The 19,931-nt window shown below is 43.9% G+C and overlaps 1 protein-coding gene across 5 annotated transcripts in view; it reads right to left on the bottom strand.

Moving 5' to 3' along the window:
* The window catches only part of Enox1 (ecto-NOX disulfide-thiol exchanger 1), a 560,948-nt gene that overhangs the window by 9,947 nt on the left and 531,070 nt on the right, over positions 1–19,931 (bottom strand). For all 5 annotated transcript variants that reach the window (XM_060391472.1, XM_060391474.1, XM_060391473.1 and 2 more), the window contains 2 exons: positions 15,350–15,452; positions 5,171–5,256 (listed from right to left, as the gene is read on the bottom strand). In XM_060391472.1, coding sequence (XP_060247455.1) covers positions 5,171–5,256; positions 15,350–15,452 — 189 coding nt within the window. The remainder of the gene's footprint in view (positions 1–5,170; positions 5,257–15,349; positions 15,453–19,931) is intronic.

Here is a 19,931-nt window from a genome sequence, read left to right as displayed (position 1 = left end):
TTGAATTACACAATAACCTCAAACCTACCGTATCTACTAAAGAGTTCAAAAGATGATTGTTCAAAAACCCCCACAAAATTCAAGACAATACCAGGAGTTTAAACAGAATTAAGAAAATTGTCACAAGTGACCCACCAAAACTGTACCACAAAGACATAACCCAGGAACAGTTAATGAAATGAGATCCGTATTAAATTGTCCAAGAAGGAAAAACACAGCATCACATAGCTTCACAACTGAATCTTAGCTTCTGAGATGCTAATGCAATTCATCTTGAACTATTCTGAAGAACTGAAATCTAAGGACCTTGCCAAACTCACTGTACGTTACTAGCATTATCCTGTTACCTCACAAGAACACAATGTTTGCAGGCAAATGGATGGATCTGGAAAAGATCATCCTGGGTAAGGTAACCCAGACCCAGAAAGACAAGCATGGTATATGGTATATACTCATAAGTGGGTATTAGGCATACAATACAAGATAACCATACTACCATCCACAAACATAAGGAAGCTAACAAGGAGGACCGTACGGAGGATGCTTAATTCTCATTCAGAAGCAGAAATAGAATAGACACATGAGGTGGCTGAAGAGAGGGAACAGGACAGGAGCCTACCATAGATATCTGACAGATTCCACCAAGCAGGAGATCAAAGCTAATGCTGAGACTCACAGCCAAACCCTGGGCAGAGTGCAGGGAGTCTTATGGAAGAGTGGGGAGATAGAAGAACATGGACGGCACAGGAGCCCCACAAGACCAACAGAGCCAACAAATCTGGATCCAGGGGGTCCTGCGGAGACTGATGCACCAACCAAGGACCTTGTATATAGAAAGGGCCTTGTTGATATGTAGCAGATACGCAGGTCAGTCTCCATGTGGGTCTCCTTGTAAGGGAAGCAGGGGCTACTTCTGACATGGACTCCATTGTATGCTCTTTGATCACTTCCGTTAGATGGGATGGTCTTGCCAGGCCACAGAGAAAGAGGATACAGACAGTCCTGAAGAGACTTGATAGTCTTTGGCCAGTTATTAAGGGAGGAAGCCTCTTCCTTTCTGAAGACTAAGGGAAGAAGATAGAAGGAGGGAGAGTGGGACTGGAAGGAGACCAGGGAGGGGCTATGATTGAGATGTAAAGTGAGTAAATTAAAAAACAAATTTCAAAATAATACCCCTGATAAATACTAATGAAAAATTCTCAATAAAATAGTATCAATTTGAACTTAGCAGCACACCAAAAAGATCAGTACCATGACAGTGATAGAGTTATGAGTGATTCTGCATATGCAAATCAAGAAATGCAATTTATCACATTAATATAACAGGATAAACAATAATCCCAGTAAGTAGAAAACACACATGATAAAAGTCACCATCACTTCACAGTAAAAGTCCTGAATAAATCAGTTATTTCGGTTTCACGTAATAAAGGCTGTACACAACAAACCCACAGCTAACATCCTAACAGGGACATGCTGAAATCACTTACCTAAGACCAAACTGCATGGAAGTGGCTGAGCCCAGCCAAGCAGCCTGGTAAAAGCTCAGGCCAACTGGGCTACCTAAAGGGACACTCTCCAAGCTGATGAGCACCCTGGAAGTTCTGCGGTGTGCCCCAGGGTTTCAGCTTTTTCTCAGGGGCTTTTGGTGATGCAGCTGTCAATGTGTCATTTCTGTTCTGTTAGGTAACGCCAATAAAACTCGCTGATGTACCAATTTGAACTCTGGTGGGATCTTCAATTTGTCATCTGTTACCTATCTCTGTTGAATAGATGTTGATTCGTATCTCCCCATGGATACTGTCTTGGGAGGGAATAATAGTTGGATACAGGTGCTATAAAGGGTAAAATAGGAAAAGGGGGAGACCGCTTAACTAAGTTGGGAGGGTGAGATGGAGGAAGAGAGGGGAAAAGGATAAATAACACTAAGAATTTTTGAAAAAGTCATAGGGAACTATAGTTTATGCTTACCTACTATTACATATAATATATACAAAGTGGATGTAGAGATATAGTTATGTCCCTTGGAGCGTTAACGCTCTCCATAAGAGCCATACATTATCTAACAAAAAAAACCTGATACCAGGCATGGGACAGCTCCTTTTGAGCTGTTGGTCATGAGAGTTCAACAGACAACCTCAAAAACAAAACAAGACAAAAAACAAAACAAACAACAACAACAAAAAACAACTAAAGGAGAACAATTCTAGGCTGCTGCCTTGTTTTTGGTTGCTTCCCAGAAGCTGAAGGGAGGTCCACATTTCTGAAGATGCCATAGACTCTGAGCACAGGCCTGGGAGGAATCAAGCCAGAACTGATCTGGATACCTCCCCCCAGAGGACTAGCTCTACACGGCATCCAAAGGTGCTGTGTAAGGTGCCAGGGGCCTGCTCCAATATCAAGTATGAGAACACACTTAGATACCTCCAAATTCCACAATGAGATAGCTCCAAACATGCCGTGTGGCACTTACATCTTGGGAATAAGCAGCAGCTCTTTAAGTGGATTAAAGCCTGCTCAATAAAAGGCCATTCATGCCTGCTAACTGTAAACCTAGCCACTTGTCCATCGCTGAGGCTGAGGCCATGGAACCTAGAGGAAAACGTAGTACTGTAGCTTTCGTAAACCATTTAATTTCTAGGTGCATTCTAAATGCTATCGACATACCCGCAAGTCAGTATAGCTCTTCCTTCTCACTAAGGAGCTTCTTTTTACAGCAGAGGCCATTACAGAAGGCCACAAATGATCAAAATGCAAAGAAAAACTGCCCATGCCCAGCCCCAAGGGGGAACACTGCAACACAATGCCCATACCTAAGGCTCAGGGAACACTGAAGAAAAGGGATGGAAACACCTTCTGAGCCAGAGGCCACCTGCTACGAGATTGTGTCTTCTAGGTACAACAGAGAACCTTCACCCGTGACATCTCAACAATATGGTAGCCTAAACAAGACACTACCAGTTGACATGCCATGCCCAAGAGGATGGGGGAAATTTAACAGGGCCCTTAAGAAGAACTACAGGCAATTACTGATTGCGGAGAGAGGGAGATTTAGTCTCTTCTTAGAATGAGCCCCTGATTATTCAACACCAGTGGTCAATTCTAAAAACACACGCATAGGTGCAACAGCAAATGGACTCAGACTGTTGTGCTTATATTTATGTAAATATGTAACAATAATCAAGAGAAATTATTCAGTCAGTAAATGGGCATATGAACTAACAGTTGTCAAAAAAAAAAGTGTGAATGGTCAGTATATAAAAAGTGTTTAACCCTCTTGGCCACCACAGAAATGCAAATCAGAACTACATGGAGATTCTCTCTTCCCCTACTTAGAAAATTAACAAAATGCTGGCAAGAAAGTAGGGAAAAGGAACACTCATATGCTGTATATTGGTGGGTATGTACTTCGGTCCATCCACCATGGAAATCATGGATTTTTCCAGAAAAATAAAATAAAATAAAATAAAATAAAATAAAATAAAATAAAATAAAATGTATAGGCTAGGTATGACTTAGTGGATCAGAACACTCATTAACTGTTCCTCCAGAGGATCGTGTTTGCTTCCCAGCTCCTACATGGTAGCTAGCAACCATCCCTAAGCCCAGTTCTGTGGGGCTCCACCCTCTCCTGGCCTCTGCAGACCCTGCACACTCATGTTCATACATGTAGACCAAACAACCGCATAAGTAAAATAAAAGTAAATTTCAAAATAATTAAAAGCAGACCTATCACATGATCCAGCTATACCACTCTGGGTATTTGCCCAAAGAAACCCAGTTAGGAGATATAATTACATACTTACCCAGGGACCCTATTAAAATTTCTATAATAGTCATACTGTATCATCAGCCCAGGTGTCCACTGACAGATTAATAGGTGTGTACCAAAGGACTGCTCATCTCTAAAGCGTGAAATCTCCACGTTACGTTAAGTGCAGTTAGCCGGCACAGGAAGGCAGGTACCCCGCGTCCTTGCTCATATTTGGAAACAAGCTCTTAGTGTAAGTAGAAGTGAGTTCCAGCTCTTGGGAAGGGGATGACAGGGGGGCCAATCAACCCACACTGCAGGAATTTAGGAAGACACTACACTGAACTCCCCCGCACCTACAAATTAATGTGCAGGGATAAAACGAATGTTAAAAAGTTTAAAGCCTGACTCCGTTCATCCTTCATAAAAAGGCACATCTATGGCTAAGAACTACCTGAAGTTCCAGATGATTTCTCTTAAGGGGAAGGATCAGGTCTGCTTAATAAAGCTCCGGCAGCGTTGTGATCAGGAGCTGGTAAAAATTATGGGCGTCCAATGAGAGTGCAGTGTGGTAATCCTGTAATCTGTGTTAACCGCTGGATGTAGAGGATGCCCTAGCTAACACTGCAGACAAGGCTCCTGGACTTTTCTCTGCCTGGTGGTGGCGCTTCTGTTTATCTCCACTGTCTTTCCAGCACTTTTCTCTGGCTCTCAGTGACTTCTCTGGTTATCTCATAGGCTGAGGGCACCAGCCCTCTCGTGGCTCTCACTGCCAGCCCTGGTAAAGGTCACGGCTTGTTCGCCTGAGCTTAACACAGAAACTGCACTGTCCCCCCCCCCCCCCCGACTCCCGACTCTTTGCATTTGGTGAAAACACTGCTAATTTTTAGACCGGAAAGCAGAACTTCAGAAAAATGACAGGTTGTCTGATTCTGGGTGTGACCCTTGAGGAGCACAGCTCAGCATAACTCAACAGTGTTTGTTGTTGTTGTTTTTAACACTTAGAAAATAATGCTAAAAATATCTATTGATAGAATTTCTTGGCCCCTCCTTGTGTAATTTCTGTCATGAAATCTTGGGTGAACATGGCCTAAGGAACCCGCCTCATCGGCCACCCTCGCATTGCCTTCCTTCTTGTCTCTGAAGCTCTCAGGCCAATCTGTAGCTTCAAATCTCTCACAAGCTTTTCAAAGCACTTTGGCGTCCGTTGACAGTGACAAGTCCCTGTCACTTTAAATAACTGATTTTTCTCTCGATAAAGACAAAGGCAAGTAGATGACAACTGTCTGCCAAAACCCCAGGTCCTCTGAGAGGTGGCTCTGTCCTCATATAGCTCATGCGGCAGCCACCCGCAGCCAGCAAGCAACGTGCTAAATCCCAACAATGAGAGTTCAATCGAAACCAAACCAAACGATTTACCTTAGAGTCCAGCTGTTGCATGTATGACCACAGATACTCTATGTTAGCTCCGAAAGGGTGGACGTGAAGAAACGTTGATATGATGCCTGAATTAAGAAGAAGAAAAAAAAAAAAAAAGACAAAACATGGGAAGTTATTTGGAGGAGAGTGGGAAGTCTCAGTTAACGAATGCCATCTAACCTCACCGGCTTTTGTGAGGCTGAGTCACGGGGTCGGACCATTCCTAACACCTCTCAACCAGCACCCACTACCAGAGCCATCCTGCGAGACAGCAAGAGTGACATGGCAAAGAGAATACACTGTCTCACCGGATGGGAATGTGGGTGGTTAGCATGGCTAGGCTTTGGAATGATGTATAGATGGGGTATTTCTCAGCAAAGACTCCCGGAAGCAGTTCAACTACTAAGTTGGTCCTTGATTTACCAATCTGAAATTGTAGTTTCTGGGAGGTTAAAAATGATCTTTTCTTTCAGTGGACTTGGTATTCTGAAAATGGCTTAGACAGCTGTGCCAGAGATCACGTTGCCTCTAGCATCCTTGGTAATTATAGTTGCTGCTTATGAAAAGAGCATCCCAACATCCCAACACGCTCTCCATGCAACTCCTGCTGCTTCCGCAGGCTCTGGGTGCTGGGGAAATGGAGCTGGGAACTCTCCTCTTCTCCACTGTGACGCACACAATCATCATTTGCACAGGTCTGGGGGCAAGCGCTCTGCAGAAAGCTTTCCATCTTGGTTGTCCTGACAAATGGCTGGATATTAGTGTCAGGACCGAACTGAAAAGCGTGACCTTCCCATCCTCCCTGCTCCCGGGTCCAAAAGCAAAACAGTGAGGGAGTTTGGGCTGTGTGCTGCTTTTTGCCGCAAGGTCAAGCTCAGATGGACACTCGGAAGCTTTTCGGCAGGTGTGAGGTGTATCACAGCTCCCATGCTCTGTCCTGTGAGAACTGATGCTGGTTAGAGGTCCCCTGCCTCAAGTGTCTTCAGGGCAGGCACTGCCCAAGCAGGAGGCCACCCGACATTTGCACGGGCCTTGAACGGATTGGGGGTGGTGCTTGTCCCTCTGTTTTCCTCTGTCATGTGTGGGATGCTCATGGATAAGTGGCAGCCAGGTGTCAAGGACAGGACCTAGACGAGCACTCTTGATTACCGTCTTTTGAGATTTGTTCATATAGGTTTGCATGAGGATGGTGGGTAGCAACAGTTCAATCTCCATCAGGCTGAAATATCTGTATGCTGAGGCTGCCTGTTCCGAGACACAGAGAGCCCACTCCCTTGATTCTGAGTCTGTGCAGATCTTTCTTTTCCTGAATTACAGTTTTATGACATAATAGGGACCATCCATAGGTGATGAGGGTGATTTTAACAACCTTAAGTGACCGCTTGAGAAAATGCACTTCCTATGTTCTGTAGGCTCGGTTTTTCTTATTTTAAAAATCAAGAGAAAGTTGAGGGGGAAGCTTAGTAAATGAAGTCTCTTGAAAGGAACTGGGCTGCTCCCTGGAATGGAAAAGGGCCAGCTTTTCCATTCGGGAGGTGTGCAGGCAGCCGCAGCTGCTCTGAATTCTTTCATATGATCGCTGTGTCATGTCTAAAAGACAGCATTTCCTAGTTTCTTTCCTACCCCCTGGCTCTTACATCCTCTCCCCCTTCCCCGGCTTCCACTTCTACAGTGTCCCTGAACCTTGGGAAAGGGTTTGATATAAAAGTCCCATTTAAGCCTAGAACTCAGTCCCTCACTCTCAGAGCTCTGACCCTTTAGGTGTCTCTCCACTGAGAGCTGCTCACAGCAGAAAGCAGCTTATCTGACAAAGGTGGGGAACAGCCCAGGTCTATGGGTGCAAGCGTTTAGATGCCAGCCCAAATCCTGGCAGAGATGGGGGTGGGTGACAGGCAGGCTCCACCCCTTACTGAGGAGCTATGAGCAGTAGGCAGTGGCCAGGGAGAAGAGGATCGTTATTTTTTGATGTCTTGGCCACTGGAAGGCTTCCAACGCTCCAGCGGATGGCCGGCTCACATCCACACATATGCAGCACAGAGCGGATAAACTTAGAGAGGTACACACATGCATGAATGCTAAACAACCAGTCGAAAAAAAAAATAACAGGAAGTTAAGAAGAGGTTGTGTTAGGAATGTGTGTGTGTGGGGGGAGTTAGAGATGGGAAATGGGGCCGGATGGATAGAATCGTATTTCAGCATATATATATATTTGGAATTGCCAAGAATAAAGCAAAATAAAGGAAAAAGAAAGTTTCTCTTGAAAAGGGGGAGGGGAGGGGTGGGTAGTTCTAACTCCAAAGTTAACGAAAAGCACCAGCACGTCCCCACAGGGAGACTCGTTTCTGGTGCTCTGGGGGCTGCCTCCGTGCTTGGAACTGAGGCTTAGCTGATGCGGAACAGGTGGGCTGCAAATGGGACGGGCTCTGCTGCTCTGCCTATTTCTGTGCAGCGGCAGCAGGCCTCCCTGCTTAAGAACGTGTTCCCAAGAGCGCAAGATGTGGTTTGTAGGCCGACAATCTAAGTGGGATAAGAGGAGCAGACGTTGTCCTACTGGGCTTTTTACGGAGCCCTAGAATCCACTTGAGAGAATGTAAACCAGCTCCGAGTGAGGAGCAGCAGATCTCCTTTGGAGGGCCCATTCTGGCAGCCTACATAAAAGCATTCCATCAGGACCATCTATTTCATCCTTGTTCTCAACCCTCACTAAGGCTACGCTGGTAGTGTCTGAATTAACCAAACAGCACTAGCTTCCCCCAACGCCCCGCACCTGTTCAGCTCTGTTAAGTGGTGGCAATATGACACCAAGGTGGGGGGCACAGCATCATGTAAGACAGAAAAAAAAAAATAAGGACATTCATATGGATTCTCAGTCTAGATGAACAACATATTTGGTAAACACAAATATGAGACTAACAAAAAAATATTTTTCACATGGTGATAGGCCTAACAGAGAGAAAATCGGTGACCAAGGCCAAATGCAGCCATCTTTGAGAGAGTAAGAGCTTCCAAGTGGGAGATGTGTGAAGGAGCCTAGCAGACTGAGCCTGCAGTAAGTCTATGTACTCTGTGGTGAGTACAAAACCCCTGCGGGCTATACCAGAGCTAGCTGAAGAGGGTCGCGGCTCACGTGTGGAGGAGAGCCTCATTTGCCAGTCAGGGCCTTGGAGTAATTCTAAATGTTGCAGAAGACAAAAACTGGAGCTTGAGACTGAACTCAAGGATCCGGAGATGTAGAGACTAAGTTAAGGAAACCTCAGTAAAGGAGGGACACGAGATGAAGTGACTGAAGAGAAAGAGCGGTGGTACCCTGATGGCCAGGAAAAGAAAGTGTGTGTAGAGGCTCACCATCTGAATCCAACCATGCCAAGCACAGCTGACAGGTCGAATTAAAAACCTGCATGTTCAGTTCCCGAGGAGGCTGGAGAGCTCGGCAGAAAGGAATAGAGGCCGTGGAGGTGACAGTGCTCTGAAGAGACTATGTTTGGGCAGGAAAAGAAGCCCTTGGTTGCAGAAGTCAAGGCAGGTTCCCTCCTCTTTTCCAGGTATAAGATGATACAGCTGATCTCTGTACGTGGACCATATGGTCCTCCGTCTACCTACAGGATGTCTGTCGGGTGACCTGGCTTTCCCAGTGGTTCTCACAGATTACAGGGGAGTGAGTGGGTCAGACCTTGTAACTTTACAGCTATTGGCAATTAGGGTAGCAGCGCCAACGGCACACCTCTTGCCCTAGACTACTCAGATGGTTGAGCCCTCAGTCCACTTGAGAGATTGGGGGACCGTGCTTGTTAAGGGCCAACCATTCCACTCCTGTGAACTCTGCGCTTTAAAGGTACACTGGTTATCTGATGAGAATGAAACAGCAATTTGTACCTCACTTTTATCAGCACATTGTTCTCTTCTAGGTAGAATGTAGAGTGGGATTCTACCAGAACAGACACCTCCTTCCTTGGACTTGCTTGGAGTTTTCATTCTAAACTGTCCTCGAGGTTTTGACCCTGTGGCTAGATTAGCTTTTCCTGTGCCTGTACCAGCTGCTGAATGTCTCCCAGGAAACCTCAGGAGACCCTGGGCCCTAACGGCTACCTAGAGTTGGAGAGATCCAGGGATCTTTGATGACCCTAGATCTGCAAATAAAAAGCCACATCTCCAAATACGGCCGCGTCTTTGCCGGGAACTGAGTGCAAGAATGTGGCCTGAGTGTGGCCCAGCCTCAAAGGCACCCTGCTTTATACTGAAGTCCATCACTCATCTCTGTGGACAGTGAACGGAGAGCCAGCCAGGAGCCATGCACACCCCCCCCCCCCACCGACCAAGCTGTCCTCAGGCCTGGGTGGCAGTAACCTGCTGGCAGCTGAAGAGTGTATGCAGGTGGGAGAAAGGAAGGAAATGCCGAGGGCGAGCAACGGTGTTTCAGGCTGACGGTTCTCAGTGACTTGAGATCCTAAGAGGCTTTGATTTGTGCAAGTCAACACAAAGCACGGTCTTACCTGAGCCTTCCTTCTACTTTTCTTCTTAGTTTCTCAACTAAAGCCTTCAGAGATTATATGGGCCTCTCAGTGGACTGTTCCCTGCATCTGAGATGTCCTCAAAAATGTTCCTCTTTGTCTAGCAGAAGCTTTTACAATTTTAGGACCAGCTCGACTTACTTTCTCTGGACAAGAATCTAGAACTTATGTTAATCTTCTCTCTGTTTCTGGCTTTACTGTACACTATGTTTCATTGTTGATAAATGCCTTTGTCTCATTCTCTGTAACTATGTTGAAGGAAGAGGCCCTCCTGCCACCATCTGCTGCTTGGCTGTGGTGTGATGTCGCCATTGGAGTATGGTATCACAAGACCATCTGTAGATCAGATATATACATTAAGATTCATAATGGCAGCAAAGTTGCTGGTATGAAGGAGCAACAAAATAGTTTTATGGTTGGGGGTGGGTCACCACAACATGAGGAGCTGTATTAAGGGGTCACAGCATTAGGAAGGTTGAGAACCACTGTCCTAGAGGAAGCTCTTGGCAAATGTTTTCCGACTTATTAAGAGGGGCATTTGTACTTCGGAAACAAGATTTAGGTCACTACCTCATTTTTTTTGTGGTCAGTAGCTTTCACTGAGAAACACTCTTCAGATCACTTTTCTCAAATACCACCTCACTGTAGCCTCACTCTGTTTAACGGGGGCACCAAAAAGTTATCGTCCAACGTTCTATAAATGCAGTGTCTTTGCGTTCAACTTCATTTTCATATTTCTCTCCCCCCCCAACAACCCAGGTATTAGTGGAGCATTCTGATTTTAACCCAGGGTACACGCACGAGCCAGGGATACAACAATGGGAGCAGTGGTGTGAGGAGTCTCTGAGTAACTTATGGCATGTACAGATCCTGGCCTGGAGAGGAGTCGGGATGGTGGCAACATACCTTTTGCCCGATCATTAAGAACCTGATGGTTCTCATGACCAGGAAGGCTGGAGGAAAAGCTACATATACTCAGCACCCAGCTCAAACAGTGAGGAGGGGTTGGACAGCATCTGTGTGAGATTCACAATGCTGAGTAGTGTCCTGATTGTTTTTTTTTTTTTTTTTTTTTTTTGTTAACTTGTCTCACACACAGAGATGTATCTTGGATGAGGGAATCTTAATTGAGAAAATATGTAAGACTGCCTGTGGGCAAGTTTGTTCGTTTTTTTTTTCCTTGATTCCTGACTGATGTGGACAGCCCCGCCCACCGTGGGTGGTCCTGTGCCATACAAGAAAGCAGGCTGAGTAAGCCAGTAACCAGTGTTTTCCCATGACGCCTGCGTCAGTTCTTGCTTCCAGGCTCCTGCCCTGACTTCCCTCACTGGCGGAGTATAACCTAAGAATTAAAAGGTAAAATAAACCTTTTCATCTTCAAGCTGTTTTGGGCTGTGGTGTGTTTTTACAGCAACAGAAACTCCCAACTACAACAAAGAGCATTGTCAGGGTGCCAATCACAGTTGTGGTTGGAAATCTATTGGTTTAGTATCCAAAAGTAAGAAGATAAAGTGATATAAAATGACCTATTCTCTTATAGGACAGTATCCAGAAATTTCTGGATTAGAGGCACAAAACTTTGGTCCCTGGTCAAAAGTACTGACTCATTCTATCCCAAACAACTCCAGGGTATGCCAGACCCAACCTGTGAGCCATACCTGAAATGGAATAGGCACTCTGACACAGACAGCACGGTCGAGCTGGGTGAGGATATGGTTACGCAGAGCTCTGAAACATAAAATACTACTGCAGAACCCCCATAAAGGTAAAAATTTAAAGGCTCACTTATATATAAACTTAGCTTCACAAAGTCCGACATCAAAGCAAATAGTCTAGAGGTTGCAATAATAAAGTATTTTCTAAGGTGTTGATCCTTTTAGTTGGGTTGGGGCACGGTCCCCTATCCTCATTAATTGTCAGGGAAACAGTTTGGCAGAAATGGTTTAATTCTCCAAAGATCAGGGGTTGCCAAGGTGGAAAAGGATTTGCAATAAAATCCTACCAATCCTTTATGATATATACTAGCAATAAAATAAATAAATGAAACAAAGACTCTGGTTTTACAAAATGGTCCTGAGGATGGACAGATCTTACTTCGGTCAGTGAGCCTGTCATACAAATGACCACAGGTAACTAGGATTTCCTTACTCTGCAAGCTCTAACCACATTTCCCCATTCACTTAAATCGTCTTTCACTCCCAGGCAGCTGAAATTTGTTTCATATCCCACATAAAATTAATGTGAAAGAGGGTGTTGGGGTGCCTGAATATATTGTCATATTTATAAATGTTCCCAGATGTGGAACATTTTGACAACCAACAATATTTGCAGATACCAGAAAAGTAAAATGGGACTGTGGCAGTAACATCTGGGTGGGGTTGGGAACATCAGGAAAGGGAACAGTAGGACTGGGATACTATGAAGGGGAAATGGGAAAAATGGATAGGACAGGCTTATCTGTGGGGGAAAGAGGAAAGGTAACACAGAAGAAGAGGGAAGGAGTAGAAAATAAATAACAGTAAGTATGTTTGAAAAAAATCCACAAGGTTTATATTACTTTGTGGTTACTTAAAATCACACATACACACATTTAATTGAAGCTATGACAATTGGGCTGATGATGCTGTGATTCCCACAGAGTAACAAAAACCCCAGTGTCAGGTGTGGAAAACTTTCCTGGTTTTAAATGGTCACAGGAGTTCAAGAGACTCCCCAGACAATTGCAGTTACCCTAGGAAAAGAAGGTACGACCCTGTTGCTGAATATCCAACACACTTCATACACAGAATTTGGAGGAATCAATCTAGCTCTGACCCGGAAGCCTCCTCCTTGATGACTAATTCTCATAGTATCAGAAGAAGCCATGCAAGCATGCTAGCACAAGTGCAGCCAACCAATGGTCCTATCCAGTTGTGATAACAACATAACACAACAATGGCCAACATGGCACTGTGAGAGAGGCAACCGTGGCACTGTCTCCTGGAGTAACCAATAGCTGCCTCCTAGGACTTAACATCCTTGGCTCTGTATATTTAGTCAAGTACTTGTGGCTGTTAAGGACATGGAGCCTAGAAGAGACCCCATTACTTGCCACTTTCCTAAACCAGTATACTTTCTAACTGCAATGTAAACACTTGTAGCCATACACCACAGCTAAGTGTAGCCCTCTCCCTCATCAAGGAGGTTTGTTTTTCTTTTTTTTTTTTTGCAGTAGACTAAAATCATTAGAGAAAGCCATACCTGTTCGAAATGGAGAAATTGAATGACCATGGAATAACTACCCCCTGATCAACACATTATCAACACACCCTCTACACTTAAGGCGTTGGAAATGTCATGCAAGATGGGATGAAAACACTGCAAGAGCCAGGGGACCAAGAGAGCTGCTGCAAGACAGACTCTTCAAACAAATAAACATGGGGGCGGATCTGGAAGGAGTTAGAGCAAGAGTGGGTGGTGAGTATGATCAAGAGACATGGTATTAAATTAAGAATTAATAAAACATTATTTAAGAATAGAAAAGGAGAAAGTAAGCTGAGCACATGACTTCTTCTCTCTCCACTTCCTGTCTGTGGGTACCATGTGACCAGCTGCTGCACATTCCTGCTCCTATGAGTCTTCCACCATGATGGACTGGAACTTCAAAACTGTGAGCCAAAATAAGTCCTTTCTCCCTTAAGCGACTTTTATCAAGGCGTATCACCAGAGCAATATGAATGCTGACTAAGACAGTGGGGGCATTACTTAATAACAGGCAAGGCACCGGATCCACTGCTCAGCTTGGAGATACATCTCCATCACAGCACCTTGTGGGGAGTCAGAAGGATTGCTCTGCTTTAATTCTGAATTTTATAAGAATATAAATGTGGCTATTCAGAGGGTGGGTTTGAGGAGGAAGTCATAGCTTGTGTCAAGCCATCATGAGAAGAAGGTGAAAATACAATATGGAGTTGAAAAAAAAATCACTCCTTTGTTTATATTGATCAAATACTAAACTCTCCAGCCTCCTTTGTAGAAAGGTTCTCATATACTGTTTTGAGATTAATGCAGTCCTGTTTCACTCCAATCCCCAGTTTATAAGTAGTTTGGCTCCAAAGATGAACTCTGAGGGGAACATTCAGTCTGCTGTGCATACTTCTTTGAAGATACTGATGTTCTTAAGTATAGAAATTCATGTAGAGGCCTGCTCTAAATTTTAAAACCCTGCAAGTGGTCAATATTAATCACACGTCTAGAAAGTTTTCTACAGATCATTATGAATTTTGTTATATACTCAAAGCATTGTAGGGGCAACAGTCATATCTCAGTCACACTGAATAAAACAAATGGTTATCAGAGTTGGAAATATTTTCTGAAGGGAGAGAAAGCCAGTTAATAGCTATATATGGGCTCATTTTGGGTTCCTGGAAATGATAGTACATCAGCATGTCTTTTGAGACGTTTGCATGGCATATTATTACAGCTGTATATCATCAGAGAGAAAAAAAATAATTGGTTTTCCTTGGAGTATCTCTAAGTTGGTGTCATATTCAATAACCCCGTAGTTGAAAAATCTATATGTGATGGATGAAGTTTGGACTATCTTTTGAATTTAATTTCTCTTGTGCTGGCTCCTGCAGGCCTCAGTGAACCTGTCATCTTTCAGGAGAAAGCCGATGCAATATTTAGAAGATGTTGCTTCTGCCAGATAATGACCTGGGGGAGAACGGTCCTCCTCTTCTGTACCGTGGCCTCGATCCTCACCATTAACCACGCTGCAGAGGAGCCTGGAGGAACCTGGCACCCCATGCTGTGAGTCTCTACCAAGGCGCAGTCTGGACCGAGGTTGTGTGTCCCAGGTTAAGGACAGCAGATCCCTTTCTTCTTGGGTTGGGAAGGGTTTTCTAAGGTGGGCCCCCAAGCACATTACCGACATACCACCCCAAAGAACATTTTCCTGAGAGACTGAGAACCCTGCCTGGATCAATTGGATAAAGATTGAAGAAACAGGAAACAGGTCTGTCTCAGTCTAGACAAAGCAAAAGCCAACCTGGCTGGGCCTTGTGGGGCAAGTGGGTGTTTCAGGTGAATAGCAAAACTCCTTTCTCTTTCCCTTCCTTCGGGGCCAGCATCTCTTGTTCATCTTGGCTAAATGGATCCACATGATGTGAGAAACTGGTTTAGACTTTCCTGATTACCCTAACAACATTACTCTGGATAATTACTAATAATTACCCAATAATTACTAATCAGCACTAGAGGTCTGGCCTTGGGGCTGACATTGAGATGGAGTCTCTGCTAAAGACAGCTCATCTCCAGGCTAAAAACTGCTTAAAAGCCTGGCATGGCTTATGGACTTTTGGACAACACCAAAACGAAGCTCTTTTGAAATTTTAAAGTTCAGATTTATAACACAAGAGATGCAAATGAACCTATTTTCTTGAACCCGGTTTTCTGTCTGACAACTGCCTAATGTTTTCAGTTCCAGGTGAGAGGCGACCTCTTGCCGGTCTGTCTGACACTCATTTGGAATGCACATTGTGTAATGTTGATAAAGCAAGCCTGACCTCCGATGGGGAGGTTTGGCTGCTCGGCCTGTCGACACAGTTGAAGCGAGTTACTGAACTGTTGGCCAGGTTGGTTCTCTGGGGAGGATTTCTACAAAGGAACGGTGAGAAGAGACTTTGCTTACCTATAAGTAGGGCCTCCTTCTCGGATTTCAAGCCTTGGCTTCTTTTCTCCGTGTTGTTCTCTCGGTCTTGGTTAACCAAGGCAACCGTCAGCACGTTGATTTCCTATCAGGTTAAAACACAAAAGCCATGCAGTTGTTTATGTAGACCCTGCGCACTGTAATAAACCAGCCCCCACCCATTTCTTAAACTCTACAAAACAGGCCATTGCTTCCTCTTCGGTATGCAGATACAATCTTAAAATTATTTGTTTAGTAATAGGCTCCTAACTTTGTTCCCATACAACAAAGACACTCTTTAAGAGTGGCAAATTTGACAAAACTACCTCGGACTTTTACTAACTGGAACAAAACCAACACATCCGTTCACAAAGGCTGTGTCTGAATGTCGCCATGGTAATATGCTAAACCTGAACATTCGAGGGATGTGTCAAAGCTTCCACCAGGCTGACTATGTGAATAACTGAGTGAACACAGACAGGAGGATGTGCTGAGAAACTGAGGCAGAGGTGTAGGTGGAGTATTTAAGCTCAGTAGAAAGGGACTCTTGTGCACAAGAAGTGGGGAAAGGTAAGGCAAACCTAGGAGATTGTTTTTTCGTTTGTTTTTTAAGCAATGAGGAATTGAACAAGAGCTATACACACATGGACTTATTTTTATGGCCTTCTAAAAGTTAAAGATTTAACTCCATATCTTCCCATTATTGAGTTATTACTTGAAATAGAAAGTGATATAATAGAAATTCGATAGCTTGCAAGGATGTATAATCACTATAGAGAAGTTGAGTCTTGTTGGAAGAAAGATGCTAACTGGCAAGACAGCTCTCTCCCCTTGAGGGAGAGCCAACATAGTCGAACAAATGCACCCTTGTGCTCAGCCTTGCTATGGGTAAGTGCCAGAGCAGCAAAGAGAAAATTGTATCTTGAGGCGAGTAGTTGAACGAGAATGGTGGGAATCAGCAAGGAAGACTGTTGGACCCCTAAATAAAATGCAAGTCAGAATGGCACCCTAGAGAATGGAGCAAACTGCAGCTTTAACACCAGGTCACTGGCTGGGAGGCAGGGGCACTCTATATTGTAAGGAAAAGGTAAGCCGCAAATTATCAACAACCCCCATTGTAAAAGTGGGGCAACTTCAGAATTCTTTGGTCCTAAGAAGGGTTTAAGATCAGACTGTGAGCTGTCTGGCTGCCGCAAGGAAGGAACTCACACAGACCCTCCCAAAGTCCAGAGTCCAAACTGTAAAAGTAACTTTTATTTGCCTGTTACAGTTGTTGTCTTGGAGGCTTAAAGCTTCTAGCCTTGGTACAATCTAACCTAGATAGTTTTCAGCCTCTGGGACTTACTGCTTAAATAAGCTCCCCCATGTTCTTACTGAGCTCATAGCTGGCTGGCTCAACTCAGCTGTTCTGGCCCAAACTCCTCTTCTAGCTGAGTTTCTCAACCTGGTTTCTCTCTCGGCCTCTGACTTGTTCGCCTTGGCCTCAAACTAACTCCAGCAATCTTCGCCCTCTCATTCTCTGGCTCAATTCAGTCTTCACTGAGTTCTCTCTCTACAACCTGTCCTCTATTACTGTCCAGGTAAAAACTGCCTCTTCTTACATGTGCTGTTTTAAATTCCCTTCAACTCAAAAGTCTCTCCTACTCTTTAATCTCTTGTCAGTTGGTTTCTTGCTCTGATTCTTGATGTAGGGTTAACTTTATTAACTCCTGTGTACAAAAAGCTCTTGGATTAAAGTTGTGTGGTAGGCCTGGCTGAACCACACCATAATCACCATAGATGTTGGCCATAGATACGAGGACAAAGCCTTGGCATCATCTGTACTTGTCTCTTGGGACAGAAGACCATCCAAGTTCTACGGATGCAGAGGAGCAGATACAGTACTACAAGGCCAAGAACAACTGAGGATTACACCATGAAGCTGGAGTTACCAGCGGCATGTATCACTGTGCTCATCCTATGGGAAACAGAGAAGGTCCTTTTCTATCCAGTGACTCAAACTGTGAGAGCTGTTTTCTTAGGCCGAGGAATCTCCTGTACTTATCCTAAAGGGCCTAGTGAGGGACTCCTTCATATTATATGGCTCAGGGACTATTTTTGCTTACATCCCTGTTCTTCCTTGTACATATTTTAGGATCTAGGACAGTCCATTCTACATCTCGTATCACTAAGACTATGGCAGCCGCCATAACAGGTCCCAGTGTCGTAAGTGTTCTACACTGTGATGCCCAAGGAACACACTTGAAATGCAAAGTCATATAACTATTTTCATGAATCACTGTAATTTAGATCACTGAGATCCAACAGACGTTGCTAACATCACCATCGCCAAACAAATCACACACAGATTACACACTTGGGAACACCCATAATAAAGCCAAAAGACCTACTCAGCTGGCACCATACATCCAATGTAAATAAAAAAATACTTTTATATATAAACTACTCCATAAAATTAGAAGAGGCAGTTCTTTCACAAGATGCATAGGCATTGGTATAGGGATGTACAAAACAGAAAAAGCAGCACACTGCCTCCAAAGGAACACGGGAATTCTCCTGAAATAGATCCCAATTTGAAGAAAATCTATGAAAAGAATACAAAATAATTATGCTAAGGAAATTTCACAAGGTACAAGACAGGTGACGCAAAGAAAGAGTAAAGTAGAAACTCCAGAAGGAAAAGAACATTGGAGGCCTATTTCATGAAGTAAAAGCAGAAATTTTCTTGAATTCTCAGAGATACAGTTATTCAGCTATAAGAAACTTAATGGAGTTAACTGGAGTTGACAAAACAGACAGACAACAACAACAAAATATACTTCACCAAAACATTATAGACAAGATGGTAAACTTACAAAACTGATAAAGATAGCAAAAGAAGTGAGCACAAAGCTCAGGTCACATATCAGGAAGTCACCATTAGATTTACAACAGGTTTCTTAGCAGAAACCTTACAGGCTATAAACAATGGATGAAATAACCAAAGTCCTGAAAGAAAAAGAAAACAATAGAATACCCCCTCAAAGACCTCTGCCAGCCAAGATTACTGCACCCAATAATCTTTTAGGGAAAATACAGAACTTATCACTAGGATATGCTTATGGGAATACTAGAAACAAAAACATGACAACTACCTTCATGAAAACACACAGGCACATGAAACTCAGTTGAAGAATAGTTACATAAAAGGGAAAGGGATTTAAACATTAGCATGCCAGAAAAAGCTACCAAACTACAAAGGTAAGTAATAAGCAGGAACCCTAAACAAAGAATATACACAACAAGCAGGAAGCAATTTAAAAAATGAGAGAGGGCATTCATAATTTATATTCAACAACACTGCGCGTAAATGGATTAAATTCACCCATCAAAATGCACAGACTGACCAAATAGATCAAACAACTGTAACAAAATAAAGCCAAATATTAAGATGTAACTACATGATGCCCCCCCCCAAAAAAAACATCAGAAAAAATTCTCATGCCACTGGCTGTAGACTCAGTGTGAAAGGTTGGCAAAATACATGGCACACAAATGGAAACCAAAAGCAAAGTGGGACTACGATACTCACACCAGATAGAGAAGAATTTAAATAAAAAGTGCAAAGACAGACAAAAAAGTCATCATATATTGATAAAACAACTCAGCAGATGACATAACAACTATAAACATATATTCACCTACCACAGGGCCTTTATAGCTGAAGGTATAAAGAACAGACTACATACAGTAATAGATGGAGGTCTTCACTGCCAAATTTTCTCAGTCATCCAGACAGGAAGCAAACAACAAAAGACCTTGTTATGCTGTGCAGGCAATTCAACTTGCCTGCCCTTAGGAGCCTTTAGGGATCTGACAATGTCCTATGTCACCACCTGCGTCCTATGTCCTCACCTGGGCCAGGAGCTCCAGATATAATCTATCTGCCTTGGTTTCTCTCCCCTTCCCTGCTCTCTCTGACTTTTTGTGGGGGAGCACCATCCCCCTCTTTCTCTTCTCTTATCCACTCTCTGTCTCTGTCTCTTTCTCCTCAAAGTCTGTACGATAAATCTCTTCATACCAGATCTGTTGTGTGTGGCATTTTTATTTATAACATACCTGATTTGAGCCACACTACAGTACAATGTGCCTAAAAGACATGTGACAACATTTCATTCAAGAATCAGAGACCAGGCATTCTCATCGTGGTGTTGAAAATTCCCTGAGACAGACTGTGTGTGAGGGCCACAAATCAAAACATAAAAACAAGACAAAACCAAAAACCAGAATTATGTTGTGCTAAGACACATGGGGAGACAGACGTAAAAGGAGGAACGATGTGTTTTGGCTTATGGTGTCATTGTTTCAGTCAAAGGTCACTTGGCCTTGTTGCTTTGGGCCTGTGGTGAAGCAAGACATAATGGCAGGGAGCATGTGATGGCGATGAGCTGCACACCCCACGGGAGGTGAAGGGGCTCTAGCCAGTACAGTAGGGCACAAGCATCATGAAGGGGGAAACAGGAAAAAAGAATTCAACTGGGAAGGGGAGGACCATGATACAGAAGAAGAGAAAGGAAAGGGGAGGGAGAAGTAACACCAAGGATGC

This window comes from Meriones unguiculatus, chromosome 9 (assembly GCF_030254825.1).
Source record: "Meriones unguiculatus strain TT.TT164.6M chromosome 9, Bangor_MerUng_6.1, whole genome shotgun sequence".
In the NCBI taxonomy this organism is placed as follows: Eukaryota; Metazoa; Chordata; class Mammalia; order Rodentia; family Muridae; genus Meriones; species Meriones unguiculatus.
The sequence above is the reverse complement of the archived record's forward strand: the minus strand, read 5'-3'. Positions and strand labels throughout refer to the sequence as shown.